The 17,211-nt window shown below is 32.1% G+C and overlaps 2 protein-coding genes across 3 annotated transcripts; both read left to right on the top strand.

Annotated features, from left to right (window-relative positions):
• Nucleotides 1-397: 397 nt before the first annotated feature.
• LOC137811660 (glutamate decarboxylase 1) lies at nucleotides 398-2,696 on the top strand. Its single transcript, XM_068613471.2, has 6 exons — nucleotides 398-559; nucleotides 708-912; nucleotides 1,052-1,467; nucleotides 1,549-1,802; nucleotides 1,889-1,941; nucleotides 2,064-2,696. Exons 1-6 carry the CDS (start codon nucleotides 474-476, stop codon nucleotides 2,529-2,531), a joined length of 1,482 nt encoding a protein of 493 aa, XP_068469572.1. The 5' UTR covers nucleotides 398-473; the 3' UTR covers nucleotides 2,532-2,696.
• A 2,477-nt stretch (nucleotides 2,697-5,173) lies between these two features.
• On the top strand, nucleotides 5,174-12,790 carry SWC2 (DNA binding protein SWC2). 2 transcript variants are annotated; one of them, XR_016518686.1, is made up of 10 exons: nucleotides 5,174-5,522; nucleotides 5,626-5,675; nucleotides 5,751-5,991; nucleotides 6,269-6,344; nucleotides 6,445-6,564; nucleotides 6,682-6,750; nucleotides 7,991-8,118; nucleotides 8,755-8,797; nucleotides 9,195-9,260; nucleotides 12,310-12,790. XR_016518686.1 is itself a non-coding variant. In XM_068613474.1 (9 exons), the coding sequence occupies exons 1-9, from the start codon at nucleotides 5,316-5,318 to the stop codon at nucleotides 12,497-12,499; spliced, it is 1,062 nt and encodes a 353-aa protein (XP_068469575.1). In that variant the 5' UTR covers nucleotides 5,174-5,315; the 3' UTR covers nucleotides 12,500-12,790. The 2 variants fall into 2 exon arrangements, 1 of the variants encoding a protein (XP_068469575.1); XM_068613474.1 differs by lacking the exon at nucleotides 7,991-8,118.
• The last annotated feature ends 4,421 nt before the right edge of the window (nucleotides 12,791-17,211 follow it).

The following is a 17,211-nucleotide window of genomic DNA, read 5'->3' as shown; positions in this document are numbered from 1 at the left end:
AATTTACGCAAACGGACTCCTAATTAATTATAATTTCCACTAATTATAATGCGATAGCTAGCTAGCTAGCTTAGTGTGATATCAGTTTCTATTGGGACGACGCCAGTCCCATAAGGGATTCTAAAGACGGCAAAAAAAGTTGTTTCACGAACTACGTATATGACATAAGTGATTCTAAATAATCACATTCTTTCGCTATCTCCTCTTTCTACAAAATTAAATTGTTCAGAAAAGAGCTAAAGTTGTGAAGGCAGTTTCAAGTCCTCTGCCTTGTGTTGTACGTACTTAATTAATGCATGGAAAAGTAATTCGCAAGCCATTAATGATTCTCACGTTTTTACAACCTATAAATATACCACAACTTTGTTCTCATTCAACACTTCCAAACAAACCTCATCATCAACTTATTAGTCTTTTTTGTCTCTAAGTAAGATCTGTAACATTATTATACTACTTTTATCAAACACTTCACCATGGTTTTTCCAAGACCTCCTTCTGAGTCTGACCTCTTTCTTCATTCCAACTTTGCTTCTCGCTATGCAAGAGACTCTCTTCCTAGGTATAATAAGCAGTTTCCATTTTCTTTTTTCTTTTTCTTCATGGCTCGTCTTCATTGAATACCATTATTATCTTTGACTTCAATGTACTATTTGATCATGATTTTCTGTCTGGGTGGTACTTGATGAAGTGTTGTTTTGGTGGTGCAGGTTCAGCATGCCTGAGGACTCCATGCCTAAGGAGGCTGCCTACCAGAACATACACGATGAGTTGCAACTTGATGCCATTCCAATGCTTAACTTGGCTTCCTTTGTCACCACTTCCATGGAGGAAGAGTGCAACAAACTCATCATGGAATCCATCAACAAGAACTATGTTGACATGGATGAGTATCCTATCACCACAGACCTTCACGTACCTTCTCATACTCAAGCTAATTTCTTTTCCAATATTTTCTATATGTTGGATATCAGATACATATTACATATTTTTGGTTTTTGACCACCCTCAATAATTTTTCTACTCTCTTGTGTTGTATCTCTAATGGAAACAGAACCGGTGCCTGAACATGATAGCACGTTTGTTCCATGCTGAAATTGGAGAAAATGAGAATGCAGTTGGAGCAGGAACGGTGGGATCATCAGAGGCCATAATGCTAGCAGGACTTGCATTCAAGAAGAAGTGGCAGAACAAGCGCAAGGCAGAGGGAAAGTCTTATGATAAGCCAAACTTGGTCACTGGTTCCAATGTGCAAGTATGTTGGGAGAAATTTGCAAGGTATTTTGAGGTGGAGTTGAGGGAAGTGGAGGTGAGAGAAGGCTACTACGTGATGGATCCAGCGAAAGCCGTTGAGCTGGTTGATGAGAACACTATTTGTGTGGCTGCCATCTTGGGCTCAACTTACAATGGAGAGTTTGAAGATGTGAAGCTCTTAAACGACTTGCTGCTACAAAAGAATAAGCAAACTGGGTAAGCAATGTTCCACTATGTACCTCTGGTCTCCAAATAAAAGTGTTTCTAATTTGGTAAAGTTGTGTTGTGATATTACAGATGGGAAACAGGTATTCATGTGGATGGTGCTAGTGGTGGTTTCATTGCTCCTTTCCTTTATCCAGAGCTTGAATGGGATTTCAGACTGGAATTGGTGAAGAGCATAAATGTGAGTGGACACAAGTATGGGCTTGTTTATGCTGGTATTGGTTGGGTTATTTGGAGGAACAAGGAGGAGTTGCCCCAAGACCTTATCTTCCATATCAATTACCTTGGAGCTCACCAACCCACCTTCACCCTCAATTTCTCTAAAGGTCTTTCTTTTCAAACTACGTCTATTCCTTCAACACCTTCATTACCTAATCATACCATATACTTACCTTCTCATCTTCACTTGCAGGTTCTAGTCAGATCATTGCTCAATATTATCAGCTAATTCGTCTTGGCCAAGAGGTCAGCTAAACCTAAACCCTAAACCCTTATATATAATTCTATATTTCAATTATAGTTTATGCCCCTCTCCTCAATTCTATCATGTTACCACAATTCCCTTACATTCTTATTGGACTTAGCAGGGTTACCGAAGCATAATGGAGAACTGCAGAGAAAATGCAAAGGTGGTGAAAGAAAATTTGGAGAAGAGTGGACGATTTAACATAGTTTCAAAAGACAATGGGGTTCCTGTGGTGGCATTTTCTCTGAAAGACCGTAGCCAGTACGATGAGTACAAGATATCAGAGATGCTGCGGCGCCATGGTTGGATTGTTCCAGCCTATCCAATGCCACCTGCTGCTCAGCACATAAATGTACTGCGCGTGGTGATAAGGGCTGAGTTTTCACGCACCCTTGCTCAACGCCTTGCGTTTGACATACACAATGTGCTGAATGAGCTTGAAAAGGTGCATGCCCCCATAATGATCAATAGCAGTGAAGAAGAGAACAAGGGCTTGGTTGAAACTGGAGTGAAGGAAACTGCATTAGACGCACCAAGAGCAATCATTGTTCAAGAATCCAACAAGCGTCAGAAAATTATGGCTGCCTAGCTAGGGGGCTCCTTCTCACTATACCTATAAAATAAGGAGGCATTAGTTCTAATTCCAATCATACTCCACCCTTAACTATACTTACTTTATTTTCCCGGAATGTTAAGGGAAAAAATTGCTTATAGTTTGATGTCAATTGAGATTGTAATTGGCATGTATTACGTTTAAAATGTTAGGCCAGCGTAACTTGATTATGAAAGTTTTTCAATGTTAGTTTTATCTTTGATTATCCATTACTAGGTTCAACAAATAGAATAAAATCATTAGCAAAACTAAGTTAGAGTGGAGGAGCCACCCCTACCAGATCTTGAGAAATTGCGATCCATTACTATATTAACGAGGTACGCTTATTGCTTAATGTAACAATGAATAACCTTTTTGAATGAAGAAATAATAGTAATAAGCAATAAATGATAAATATTTGTTTATATTTTAATTATGATGGAAAGAAATCAACAGGGATAAGAGGTACGCTTAGAATCCCACAACTCTTTTAACATTTTTTTTTATATGAAGGAGTTTATGTGCTCAAGTAACAGTGGGGAAACAAGCCATCCTCTGAGGTTGACAACTCTAGATCCACTAACATATAATATATAACCTATCAAAAGTAACATAAAAAAAATCCAATGTTATTGTGGGTCGTTAACACAATATCTTTTGTATATATAATTTATTATATATTTAAAATATTTTCAATATGCTTTATTTTCCGTTTTTAAATAATTTTCTTTAAGTTGTAATAAATTGGACTTAGTGTACATAATATGTTTTAATTTTATATTATCAGTTAATTTGATTTTTACTTACTCTTTTGCTCATAATTATTTTTAGATATCATTTTCTTTATCGATTTTAGTTGCATTGGATTCTAAAGTTTCAAAACTTCAAAATTAACATATGATTTGCTAGATTGGAAGTCTTTTGCTATTTTATATGATTTCTTGAAGTTGAGATAAATTTACAAAAAAAATTGTAATCAAAACTCTAACAAATTTGACTTTCTCAATTTTAGTTTTGATTTGTGTAATTAGATTTAATTAGGTTCACATTTTCAACTCATTGGAGAGCTTGTACATAAACTAAATGAACCCTAAACAGGGAGACGAAATTCATTTGTTTAATTTTTCAGTTTTAGAAATTATCTCTTCTCCTTTTTCTCTTAATTTCATATTTGTTTTATCATTTTCCTCTCCCTTTTGTGTTCTTCATTTTTCATCCATGATGAACTAATTCTTGAAGTTCAATTCATGAAATCAAAAGCATACCCCATGAATTGAGTTTTGCATTGATAATTTCACGCTCCAAGTTTATTCTTCTTCTATCTAATTTCATATTTGCATTTTGGGATATAATCTTAATTTCTAATTTTAGAAATCAAATTATAAATTGGTTGAATCTTGATTTTATAATTAGATACATATTAAATTAAATGATATTTTAATTTGATTTATATTTTTGGTTTAATGACATTTATTCGATTGAATTAATTAATTGAACTAGTTAATTGTTTAAACTAGGATTTTAATCTTCATGGAACTATGATGAGAAATGAATGAATATGTGAATTGACCTTTGGTTTTCTTGCATTTTGTTTCTCACTCTTTGTTGCATTTATTTATTTTATTTCATAGGAAGAGTATTAAAGATTGATTACAATATCTGTCCTTTAATAATGGACTTTTAGGTTGTATTCTATTTGTACAATTTTATAAAAAAAACTTAAATGTTTTGATTTAATAACAAAATTGAAAATCATATATGTAGGTTAGTCATTTGTGAGTTTTTCCTCTCTTTTTCTTTTTAACCAACTTGTCAAACAAGTTAATCATTCCCTTACTTTTTATTTCTTTAAAGTATTTGAGTTAATAAATATGATTATAAACTAACTCTTAAAACTTTTGCTATTAGAAAATTGTTTCTCCATTTAAATGTGTGATAAGACTTTTATTCTTATTTATTTTTAAAGAATGATATTTTGTATTGTTGTTCTTTATGATTTTTGTGCATCTCATATTTCTATGCAATTTTTATTTGTCTTTAAGCATTTTATAAATGTGTTCCCATTCTTGATATTATGATTTTGAGATGTTATGTTTTAAATTGAAATAAAATGTTTTTATAAGATAAAACAAAAAATCCAAGGTAACCTCCATGGTTTTGAGTCCTATTCAAAATTTTCAGTTTTTAAGCTAACCATTTACTTAAAATGATAACAACATTTATGTAAAAATGTTATGCTAGAACCCTTTGAAATTTCTTGATATCTTTCCTAAAAATATATTTAATTTATATTTATAATTATCAAACAATTTATATTAAGCTAAAACATTTATTTTCCAAAATAAAATATTATTTTTTCATTAAATTTATAAAATACGAATTACATTTTAATTCTATTCTATTTACTTTGAATTCATTATAAATAAAATGTTCACTCAATTTTATTTTTTTAAACTTAGTGATGTTTAAAACAGTGAGAATTTATAAAATCAATAACATCAATTTTAATCCATCCAAAAGTCATTTTGCTATATTTTTAAAATTAGAAATCAATAACACCTAAAAAGAGTCATATTTTTATATTTTGAAGTTAAACTATTTGAAAAAATTAAGCCATTTTAAAAAAATTTCTTTCTTCTGTGGCATAAATTGGATTTGATCTTTGGCAATTTTAAAAAGTAAATAAAAGCCCTATGTAATCTTAAATTTGTTGAATTTGCGTAGCTAAAAATAAATAAAAAGGCAATAGTTACAGTGGCCGAAGTTAAGGTGGTGGTGGGCATGGAGAAATCAGGCGAAGATGTTGTCGTGCTGGATCGTGCTTCACGAGCCACTCGGGGCAAGAGGTTAACGAAACTCCTTGATGATGAAATCCAAGAAGATGAATTGTTCTGGAATCAGGAAGCTCTTAAAGACGAGGACGAGGACGACAACTACCAAGAGGAACCTGAGATCGCCGATGAATTTGACTCTGATTTCGACGAAGATGTATTTCGCAACATTTTCTTTCAACTCTTTTGCGCTTTTTCTTCTTCTTCTTCTTATCTTTTGTAATTTTACACTGACGCCGTTGGTTCGATACTTTCTTCAGGAGCCGGAGCCCGAGGAAGAAGACCCTAACAAATATGACGCTGAAGAAAGGTTTGTTCTCTCCGTTTTCCTTCCTCTTCCTTCCCTGTCTTTTATGTTTCTAATGGTATTGTTTGTGTTTGAAAGAATGCTTAAGAAAAAGCGACTGGTATTTCCTGGGAAGACTCTGGCTGTGAAGAAGAAAAAGAAGAAAATTTTATCGAAATTAGAAGGTTCTCCCAAGGAGGAGGAGCATTCTGGGAAAGCTTCTGAGGAACACCAGGATGAGACTGGGGAGAGAATGATCAGGAAGTCCACTAGGACTTCTGTCATCGTTCGCCAAGCTGAGAGAGATGCCATTCGTGCAGCCCTCCAAGCCACCATCAAGGTCCATTCTTTCTCTTCTCATTTTTCTCACTGCATGTGATTTCCTTAGTAAATGGTACTTTCCTTTTGTTAAACTCATCTGGGATGTGTTCATGAGATAACCTTAGTGATTTTTAGTTGTACTATTTACCTGCTCTTCAACCTTGTACATTGGAGCAGTGGAACATGATTCATTCATTTAATTTTTTTATAAAGGTTTTATTTTTGTTATTACCTTAGCAAAGTTATGATCCTGGTCTGAGAAGGTTTTATTTATTTTTTGGTTTTTGGGGGCTCAGCCGGTCAAAAGGAAAAAGGAAGGTGAGGAGAAGAGGATGACACAAGAGGAGATGCTTTTAGAAGCTGCTCAAACGGGTTAAGATTACAACTCTTTAAAATCTACTGATTGCCTTATTTATCTTGTTTGAATTTCCGAAGGTCCTTCACTGTTTAAATTATAATTTTGACTTTACAGAGATCATAAACTTGCGCAATTTGGAGCGTGTTTTAGCTAGAGAGGAAGAGGTTAAAAGAAGAGCAATTGTGCATAAAAATGTTTATAATGGTCCACAGATACGGTATATATCAAAAAATGGTAAGATTCCTATATGGTGGTGTCTTTGGACATGCACTGCATTATACTTACATTCTTAATTTATTAGTATTGGTTGTTGTTGACATTTTTCATCTGACTATCTGTTAATCTTCCCAGGTTGTTCCTATTTAGAGTTCATTAAAGGGTCATCATTTCACTCAGAGATTTCCACAGGGCCTGTACAATGTGAGTCTCTCTGAACACTTGTAGTTCAAATAAGATTGACTATTTGCTTTACTTTTATGTTGAAAAAATATTGTATATAGTATTCCTTTATCCATTAATGTTGCAGTGAGTGAAAATTAAATTCCCAGCGAAATTGCTATAGCATTGCTTTCACACTACATTGACCAATTAATTGAGTTTTTTTTTTTTCTGATTCAATTTAATTTAGTTATTGATGATAGCATCTGACTTGCATTGAGGTCTGAATCTTAATCCATGCCTTTTGTTTCTGTAATGGACAAAACTCACTGAACTTATTGCTGATGATATCATTTTAGTAGTTTAGATTAATGACATAGTAAATGCTGAGTTGGAGATAATATAGCAGTGTCTAGAACTGAGTGCTTTAGAGGTAATTCAGGTGTCAAATATAACATCCAAATAGAATGGATGAACTAAGAAACATTTTAGGTGTTTGTGTGACCTTAAAATGCCTTACATTGGTATTGAAGATTTGCCAAATTGTAGTTAGATATGCAATTTTGTATCTGGATCAGAAGCCTGGGCAATAATGTGCAATCATGAACAAAAAGGTCAAGGTTGAAAAAATGAGAATGAAGCAATGGATGAGTGAGTATATCAATTTGAATAGGTTCAGGAATGAATTCATTAGGGAGAAGGTTGGTGTAACTTCTATACATAAAAATGATGGCTTCATTAGGGAGAAAATTGGAATGACAGTTAAAAATGATAAAAGTGGATGGTTGATGAAGATGGTTCTGGGATCTGAGAGCAAATGACTACCGCATACCTTGGTAAAATGTGAAGTCAAAGATAAGATGAGGCCAATTTAGAAATGGGTACGAGGATGTCAGAAACAGTGTGATGAGACTTGAAGAACTGTTATAAAAATTTAAGTTTCACAGCTTTGTGCATGTACGATATATGATAAGATAGGAATCCAGAAAAAAAAAAAGATGGAAACTGTAGAATAGAATCTAAAGAACAGAACTTTATTGAAGAACAAAACAGATATGATATGAAGAGTATAATTCTCCCCAAGGGCTTCTCCTTCCCAAAAGATAATTTGTTTCATTCACAGTAACTGTCAAATTTGCAGAATACCCTCCCAAAATTTGATTCCCTTATAGTTATAAGTGATCGCTTCTGGTTAACTAAGTAGTCCAACACTCCAACAAAATAATGGTCTAACTTATTCAACTCTCATCATATATCCCAACATGATCAAGTTCAATGACAGGTACAATGTAGCTGACTCCACTCAGCAGGAATCAGGCTTGGGTATTGTTGTATTATCATTGCAACATACCAAGAGTGCCTGGATTCCAAAGAAAAGATCGCCATATAAGAATATTGACTAAAATTCAGGTATTTGTGTGAATTTTTCTTCCTCTACACTTTGTGGCAGAATACCATGTTAAACTACAGGAAAGAGAGAGACATTGAGCTGAAACTGAATGTTTCTGAGACAACACATGGTTTATTTATATCGAGAAAACAAAATCAATACAATAAGTAGAGGAGATTTGGTATCTTCTAATAATAAAGATATGATACAAGAATAGATAAAGATGTTCCTAATAGTACATATATAATCTAGATATTCATGATTATAAAAGTTTGCACCTTATATAATCCTGACTATTGTTCCTGGGCTCACTCTGGCACACTGCATGCAACATATAACATACTAAAAGCGCCATCTAGTAGATCTGAAATATACATAATTAAATTAAATAAAACATCCCCAAGTGAGATTAGTCTCTGATCCGGTGAGTTAGAGGAAACACATGGTAGGAAGGACCAAAAATATTAAATAAAACATAAATATAAAGAATAACGTGCCTAGTCTTTTCTGATTAGTTTGCTTTATTTCAAAAATAGAGCTTCAATGAAGTATGTTTTTTAACCTTCTGTTTTTGATAATCATGCAAAACATGTCTCCAAGTAACATTATTTTACAAATTTTATTTTATTTTTAATGATATTTATACTTTGTTTCAGATCCAGAACAACCTATTTGCTCGATTACTGGTTTGCCTGCCAAGTAAGATCTCATTTATCAATTTGGTAGTTCTTGCATTTTCCTTTTCTAATGTTGCAGTTTTTGGGTAGCTTATATTCTTGTTATTTATGTTATTAGGACTTGGGTATTTTTTTGGGATGGGAAGTTTGGACATGCTTTCCTTGCATGGAACAATCAGTTTTATGAAGTTAAATTGTTTCCACTTTCATTTTTGTGATCAAATTAGGTCAGATTATTATGCTTTCTTTCTTATTAGAACACTGGTGGTTCTTCCTTGATTTTTCAAATTGCATCATGCTTATCTACTGTTACGAATTATGATTGTCATTGATTATCCGTAAATTATTTGGAAGATTTTCTTTAGTCTATTTCCACTATACCCACATATTGTTAAGGATTTCTCTCTGGAATAATATAGGTACCGTGATCCAAAGACTGGCCTGCCATATGCTACAAAAGAAGCTTTCAAAATAATTCGAGAACGGTATGTCTATTCTGGTTTGGAAATAGTCTCTTTTTATGATAGTATTTGTCACATTTCCCCTTTTCAAATATGTTTTCTAAAATCATATATTTCAATTTTTTATTCTTCTAGCAAGAATACTGTTTTACAAATGGTAGGACCAATTTGTAGATATTTTTTATGTAGGAGCCAAATTGAAGAGTGTAGAAAGTAAAAGAAAAATGTGTCAAGTATACAGATTAAAGTTTTATATGTATAAATTTTATTGACTAAACTGTAGTATACTTTTGCATTTAAGTGGAAACAATAGGTACAGTTCAGATGTATTGTCATAAAGAAGAAATAATATGGTTGACAAATTGATGCTTAATTTTAATCAACCAGTTCTTATATTTATTTTATTTAATATTTTTCTTTTCATTAATCTTGAAGTTGGTGTTATATAGTTGATTGGAAAGCCAATGGCTAGGTGTTTGATATAAAAATTGTAATAAAATGATGGGAGTTATTTTGTGACATGTTAAATAAGAAGAATGACAATGAAAGTCTAATATGGGGAAACAAACTTGATATTAAATTCAAGCATAACATTTCGCATGAGAAAAATATAAAGTGGGAGGACACCGCTTATATAGGTGTTGCATGGCTGTAGTAAAAAAGGCGAGAAGAAGAAAAAGGGAAAAACAATAGAAACGTGAGAGTTGACTACAATCTAATATGGAGAACAAAACACGTGTAAAGGTGTGTGTTGCTTAATTGCTCATCTTATTACCCCCCTCACTAGCTGAGGGTTAGGTTGGATGGGAAGTGATGGAAGTGCTTGGCTTGAAGTCCCTTAGTGAACTAATCAACAAGTTGTGCATTGAAGGAACTGGCAATAGTTTCATGAGTCAAGAACACCTTACACATCAAAGATTGGATTGGCCACAATGTGGAGAGTACTATTGTTGTCACAGTAAACCACTACTTCTTTGGATCATATCATAGAGACTTATATTGTATGTATCAAGCTTGGAACCTTAAATTGAATTTAAAGACCTCTCAAGGATTTAGTCAAAATATCTACAAATCATTCAAAATTGTTGAGAAATTTTAGTGGCATCATTCCCTGTAACGATTATATCATCAACATACACAATTAAGTATTCATATTTCTCTAGAGAGATATGACAAAAAAAATCTGAATGATATGCCTCACCATGTTGCAACCCAAAAATTTAATTTGTCAAACCAAACACATGGAGATTGTTTTAAGACCATAAAGAGAATTATGCAATTTACAAAATAACCCACACCTCCCTTGAGTTACAACCCTCTAGGTTGGTCCATGTAGATTTCCTCCTCTTTAAGATTACCATGAAGCAAAACATTCTTGATATCCACCTAATGGAGGGGTTAATTTTGGTAATAGGAGAAAAGGTATCACCATAACTGTTCCGACTTCAAGTCTGTTGAGATGACATCATTAAGGTCAATCATTGCATCCGAGGTATTGTGTCCCCTTTGGCAACCAGTCATGCTTTCACTCAGTCAATTTGACCATTTGACCCAACTTTAATAGCATAAATTCACCTACATCTAAATGTCTTCTTTCTAGGTTAAAGAGGAGTAAGTTTTGATGCGTCGTTCTGGTCAAGAGTCTTCTACATTTCAACGATCATGGCTTGTTTGTTGCTATTTAGGATGATGAAATGCTTTTGTACATTTTTAGGAATAGAAATAGAGGACAGCAAGGAGAAAAAAAGAGACAACTAATGGTAACTTAAGAGAGTTGTAAATATGATGAGGATTTTGGGTAGAGTGAGTACCTTTCTAAAGAGCTATGGGCTAGGCGGATCTTCATTATTAGGAGTTGTGGTATTACTCGAAGATGGTGAAGGAATTGAAAACAAACATACCCAAAGACACGTGGAGAGACATCAAATAAAAGTTCATCTGTAAATAAGACTGTACATGGAATTTGATTTTCAATATAAGAAGAGACATTCTATATATGAGGAAACAAACAGTAAGAATAACATCACCCTAGTGATAAACTGGTGCTAATAACATTAAGGTATGAATAGTTTCAACCAAGTGTCCATTTTTTTTTGCTATACCATTTTATTGAGTGGCATGAAGACAAGTGGACTGGTGTAGAATTTCATGTGAACTTAAAAGAGTAGATAAGTCAAAAGAAAAGTACTCTTTGGCATTATCACTTCTCAAAACTTTTATAACTTTGCCAACCTGTTTTTTTATTTTAATAAGGACAGATAGAAAGATAGATAGCAATTCAGGTCGATCTTTCATTAAATAAACTCAAGTACAACAAGATTATTTATCAATAAACATAAAATACCAAAACCCAAAGGATGTGACTCTGCCAGTACCCCAAATGTCAGAATGAATAATAGAAAAGCCAAAATTACATTTTGTTTCAGATTTTTCTGGAAAGGAAGATGTAACATGTTTCCTTACCAAAACCTATACTCCTCTTGTGTGGATCCTGAATGTAACAAGCATCACCTGAAAAGGAAAATAAATAGCTCATTGGTGTGGATATTGAAATCAAATTGAATGCAAAGAATGGCAAGTATAAAACATCTATCAACACGATAATATGTTGTATGAACTATGCCTGATATCTCAGCCTTGAAACAACACTACCATTATATGAAATTGGTTTAATTTTTCGATGAACAAACCAGCTCATATTGGAAGATGAGATCTTGAGCTCCAGAATCAATTACCCTGATTCATGAGTAAATGAAGGTACTAGTTTCAACAGCATGCTCCTTTAACTGAGATGCTCCCTCAATCTTAGACTCTCAGTCATTTCTAGTCTACCAAATTCACTGCAGCATCACCATCATTGTTTCAATGCAGTGTACCAATTGAGTTTAGGTAATGTTGAACAGCCCTATTTGGGACCATCCTATCTAACTGTAAGATGAAGTGGCAAATTACATGTTCTTATTCATTTAGTTTGGTATGTGCTTTGAATATCCTGTCGAAAACAGGTAATGAAGTGATTATTTACTAATTGGTTTAGATTGATATTAATGGGGAATGATTGATTGTTTTGCAGCTTTCTGAATGAAAGTGCTAACCCCAGAAAGGATATGAGCATGGGAGGCTTATATGATTCTGTTTCTGGATGTGGTTTTTCAATCAAGCAAAAGAGATCAGTAATGCCAGATAAAAACGTCAATCCAGATGTTCGCTCCTTAGCTCGTTTTCGTAGAATTCCTGTTTTTGAGGATGAAGATTCTGACTAGATGAAGATTCTGACTAGCTGCCTTGGTAATTAATATTTCTTGCCTGTCATAATGTTCCATGCTATTAATGTCAGTGGCTTATAGTGAAAGATGCATGGTTCTACTATATCATGATCAGGACCTAGGTTGACATAACATCAATATTTTTTTCCCCAGATGGCACTCTTTGGTGTTAAATTTATTCATATAGCACCCTGTATATAATATTTACATAAATAGCACACTATACTCTCCAAAGACTTGTATTTCTGGTCTGAAAACCATCTAAATTCTATTATTTCTGGTTTGGCATTTCTTATTTTATTTTGCAAATTATTTTAAAAAGGGGAAGGCAAATTTTAAAAATTAAAATATATAATAGAAAGTGTTGAATATAATTTAAATTTGGATTGTGAATAATAAAATAAATAATAGAATAAAGTGATTTAAATTAAATAAATATTAATTTGGGTTTTGTAAACAAATGTAGTATATAAATTGTTATTATAATTATTTTAATAAATATGTGTATGATGATAATTAATTTTTTAAATGATGAAAGAAATTAAAAGCAGTTATTGAAAATTTTAAATTATACATTGGAAAAAATGTGATTATTTATATAATACATTCTGAAAGTTATTTTATGTTTTAAATTTTGTGATAAAAGTAAAAAAAATTATTAATAGTGAATATAATGGGAAAATTAAATTTTACAAATGTAAAATAAAGGATTTAAACATTGTCATTAAATAGTTATTTGACAGATAATTTGTTTTATATATTTATTGAAGTATAATATATGTAGTAACATTAGAAAAATACTTATTGAAATATTATATAATTGAAATTAAAACGTATACATTTTAAGTTAAGTATGGAACTTGTTATATTGGGTTTATGGATGTGGATATTATCTTGTAAATCAGAAATAATTTTGTCAGGTGTTGTAGATGTTGTCTTGCGCAAATATTTGGTTTTGATAAACAGTTTAATGTTGCATAATTCTTCACGTTATACATTTAGATGAAGAAGTTGAGTCATTTTTCATTGGTTAATTGTTTGTGCAATGTTACTACTAGTTTTGATTTATATTGATTTGTGAATGATGTTTTGATTATAACTTGAATTAGTTAATTTTCATTACTTATTTATGATCTTTATATTGTAGTATTTTTTTTATGTTGTCCATTTTGAATGTTTATCTCTTAAATTATTATGCATCCCATACAACTACGGCTAACTGATGACTCTTTAATTCGATAAGTGTACCGAGACAAAAGTAATAAATTGTCTCTAAGGATAGATATCGAACCCACAATATTCATTAAATATGTAAAGATGTACCAAAGTTTATTTGAAATGTTGATATCATGAATAGTTTGTAAGAAATTAAATAAAAATAAAGTAAATGATTTAGATTATTCAATTATAAAGATTTGGTTTCGGGTTAATCCTTCTCACTCGTTTGTTTTTTCAATTAATAAAAACATATAGCATTCCATCTTGATTGACATTGATGCACATATAAAAATCATTTATATTGATTCCTAACATACAAAATTATTAAAATTGTCTCATAAATATTGATTTCTAGAATATTTATAAAAACTTTCTTATCATTATGAACAAATGTTAAAAAATAATTAACATTTCAAATCTATTAAGTATTATCATTTAAGTCAGATGCTTAGAAGTACTTTCCAATCAAATCAAACTTTAAGAATAAAATGATAATATCAATCATCAATCAATAACAAAATATTATAAATAAATATCACATCAATACATAAGAGTTTGAACATATTACTCTCAATCCTGAAGGGAAGACTTAGTCACTCATATTGGTAATTATAAGCATGGAAAGCAAGAAAAGAATATCCAGGGTGTTTCTCCTTGACGGTTTGCCTCCTTTAGGTTTTTCTATCTTTGATCATCCTCCTTCTGATCTTTATGGTTATGTTTCACTCCTTCTATTTAACCTAATTTTATGTAGGTTAAGTGACATCTCGCTCAAGCGAGATATTGCTTGCTTAAGTGAGTTTCACGAGAAAAAGTCCAACTTCACTGAAGTGAACTCGCTTAAGCGAGCCTTGGAAAAATCCTAGGTGAGTTCCTCTGGGGTTATCTTGCTTGGGAGAGTTTGGGCTTGTTTTACTCCTCCAAATTTGTCTTTTCATCTTGTCTTTAACTTGTTCATTCTCCTTTAGTCCTTTTATCTCCATTTTTTCCTAGATTCCTAAAATTAACACAAAAGTGAGAATAAATCCTTCTTATTCATCTCATAATTCAAAAATATATAAAAAGGTTCAAATTCCTAAATTAGAGGTTGAATTATAACTCTATTAACAATTAAATTCCATAAATGCCTATCATTTTTCATGAAATATTACTTAATTATGACACTTATCATTTTCATTGGGCGAGTTTTCAATGATCCAAGTTTGTCATTTTCATCTTGTCTTTAACTTGTTTATTATCCTTTAGCCTTTTTATCTCTATCTTCCCGTAGATTCTTGAAATTAACACAAACTTAGGAATAAATCGTTTTTGTTCATCTTATAATCAAAAAATATGTAAAAAGGTTTAAATTTTTAAATTAGAGGTTGAATTATTATAACTTTATTAATAATTAAAGTGCATAAATATCTATCTTTTTGCATGAAATATTACTCAATTATCAGTAGAAAACTTGTACACGACATTATTTGAATTAGAGGCCTAAACAAGAGGGGTGAATTATTTTTGAAAGATTTTCGCAAAGATTGAAGGTATAGTGAAAAACTCTGAAAAATCAACCAATTGATTTTTTGTTCAACTCAATAAAATTATTGTTTTAAGTTTGTTTCCAAGAAATCAACCAGTTATTTTCAGAAAACAACCGGTTGTTTATACTAGTAGAATTTAAAAATAGTGTTAAAACATATTATGAGTGTAGGGAAAGAGAGAATCACACAAGATGTTTATATTGGTTCACTCTTAACCATGAGCTACATCCAGTCCTCAGCTAACCACTGAGATTTCACTATATAATCAAACCTAGATTACAAAACACACACCAAGAGTGATGATCTTGAACCTCTCAAGAACACACACCACTTATTGGAAAACACCACAGTTTCCAGAAACACCTTTCTAAAACTGTCATACACAAGAACACAGAAATACAATGTTAAAGGAGAACAAAATAAAATACACCTGAATATACAAAGCTTAAGTTCAAAAGAATACAAAACCCAATCATATTCAACACACTTGAGATGATCAAAAGCTTTTGAAATCTAGAAAATCGTTTTTAATAATCTCTCATTCTTAGTTAATACAAAGGAGTGTTGAACTACCTTTCTATAACCTCAATCAAGTGGTCAAAGCAGTTAAATCAAAACCCAAAATCAGTTGGAATAATTTAAAACAGTTTAAAACACTTAACATAATTCTATTATGAAAACAATCAGTTGTTTTCCAAATCAATCAATTGAAATAAAGTTTCTGTTAAGGTTTTTATAAAAATAACCAATTGATTTATCGAAACAATCGGTTAATTCTATTTGACAACAAAGACAAAACAAAGCTAAGTTTTTCCAAAACATTTTAAAAACCACTAAGTGTCAAACAACAGGTTGAAATTTCACACCCTTTTAGAAAACCCATCTTTTCATAAAGGTAAAGATTCAATTGAACTTGGATCATCTTAAGGAATGAATTAACAAGTTTCAAACAACTAACAACACACACACAACAACAGGGTCTTCAAGCTTTCCACTTGGATTTGGAGACATCAAAGCATCTTGTTCAACAATTTCCCCTATTTGATGAAGATAAATCCTTGGTTTGCTTGTGTTGTAGTTTTTGAACTTGAAAGATTCTGCAAAACAAAATTTATACATATAGAAAGCAAGCATAGCAACACGATTAAAGTAGTTTTATAAGGCACGCACATGACCAGTTTTCTACATAACCCATTAGCTGAAAAAAAAACCCAGTTAAAACAGTGGCAAAATAGTGTTGTGTGCAGCAAAATCATGGTGTGTATCAGAACTATGACAATAGTAGAATTAAAACCATTAAAGAAACCACAAATTTCTTCCCCTATTTGTCTTCACAAATAGACTGAGAGAATGGATGTACTTTTTGGCAGCAATAATGTACACCAATATATTTAAGGAGCTAAGTCCATCTAAAAAGAAGAAAGAGTAATGGAGATGACTTTTGTTCAAGTTATCAGGAATCCAACGTAGATTTCCACATTGTGTTGTAAAGTGAGTTACAATGGTAAGAATGAGAAAGCTAAGTATGATCAGTCTAATGGCTTAACCATGTGCTACTTATCCATAAGGTTTCCATGGCGATATAGCATCCAAATAATATTAGAACCACCCTAAACCCTCCTAATACATTTTTGTACCTGAGTAGAATATGCACATCCAAAACACTTAGGAGGTCATCAAAGATGTACACATCAGAATGGGAGTACACATCTCTAGCCATGGAAACTCTCTGCTTTTGGTCACCGTTGATGTTAACCCATCTTTCACCAATTTCAGTAAGATCACCACCGGGAAGTAACTCAAGGTCGTGTTGCAGTTCGGTCACATTTATTGCCCTTCGATATCTTGTGTCAAAGACAGAACCAAACAAAACATGACCCTGTACAGTTGCATTAAAAATCCATGAAACTTTGAGTACATAAGCAATTGCTCCTCTCATAACAATAGTTGAATCTCCAATTGGAG

Source organism: Phaseolus vulgaris, chromosome 2, assembly GCF_051622355.1.
Source record: "Phaseolus vulgaris cultivar YP4 chromosome 2, ASM5162235v1, whole genome shotgun sequence".
Lineage (NCBI taxonomy): Eukaryota > Viridiplantae > Streptophyta > Magnoliopsida > Fabales > Fabaceae > Phaseolus > Phaseolus vulgaris.
Note: the sequence above shows the minus strand (reverse complement) of the source record. Positions and strands in the feature narration are given on the sequence as shown.

Bases quoted from the DNA above. Each gene is read 5' to 3' on its own strand.
- LOC137811660 (XM_068613471.2), top strand. From the start codon at position 474: ATGGTTTTTCCAAGACCTCCTTCTGAGTCTGACCTCTTTCTTCATTCC. The intron at 913-1,051 runs GTACCTTCTCAT...TAATGGAAACAG, and splicing joins CTATCACCACAGACCTTCAC to AACCGGTGCCTGAACATGAT. The intron at 1,942-2,063 runs GTCAGCTAAACC...TGGACTTAGCAG, and splicing joins TAATTCGTCTTGGCCAAGAG to GGTTACCGAAGCATAATGGA.
- SWC2 (XM_068613474.1), top strand. From the start codon at position 5,316: ATGGAGAAATCAGGCGAAGATGTTGTCGTGCTGGATCGTGCTTCACGA. The intron at 5,992-6,268 runs GTCCATTCTTTC...TTGGGGGCTCAG, and splicing joins CCCTCCAAGCCACCATCAAG to CCGGTCAAAAGGAAAAAGGA. The intron at 9,261-12,309 runs GTATGTCTATTC...ATTGTTTTGCAG, and splicing joins TTCAAAATAATTCGAGAACG to CTTTCTGAATGAAAGTGCTA.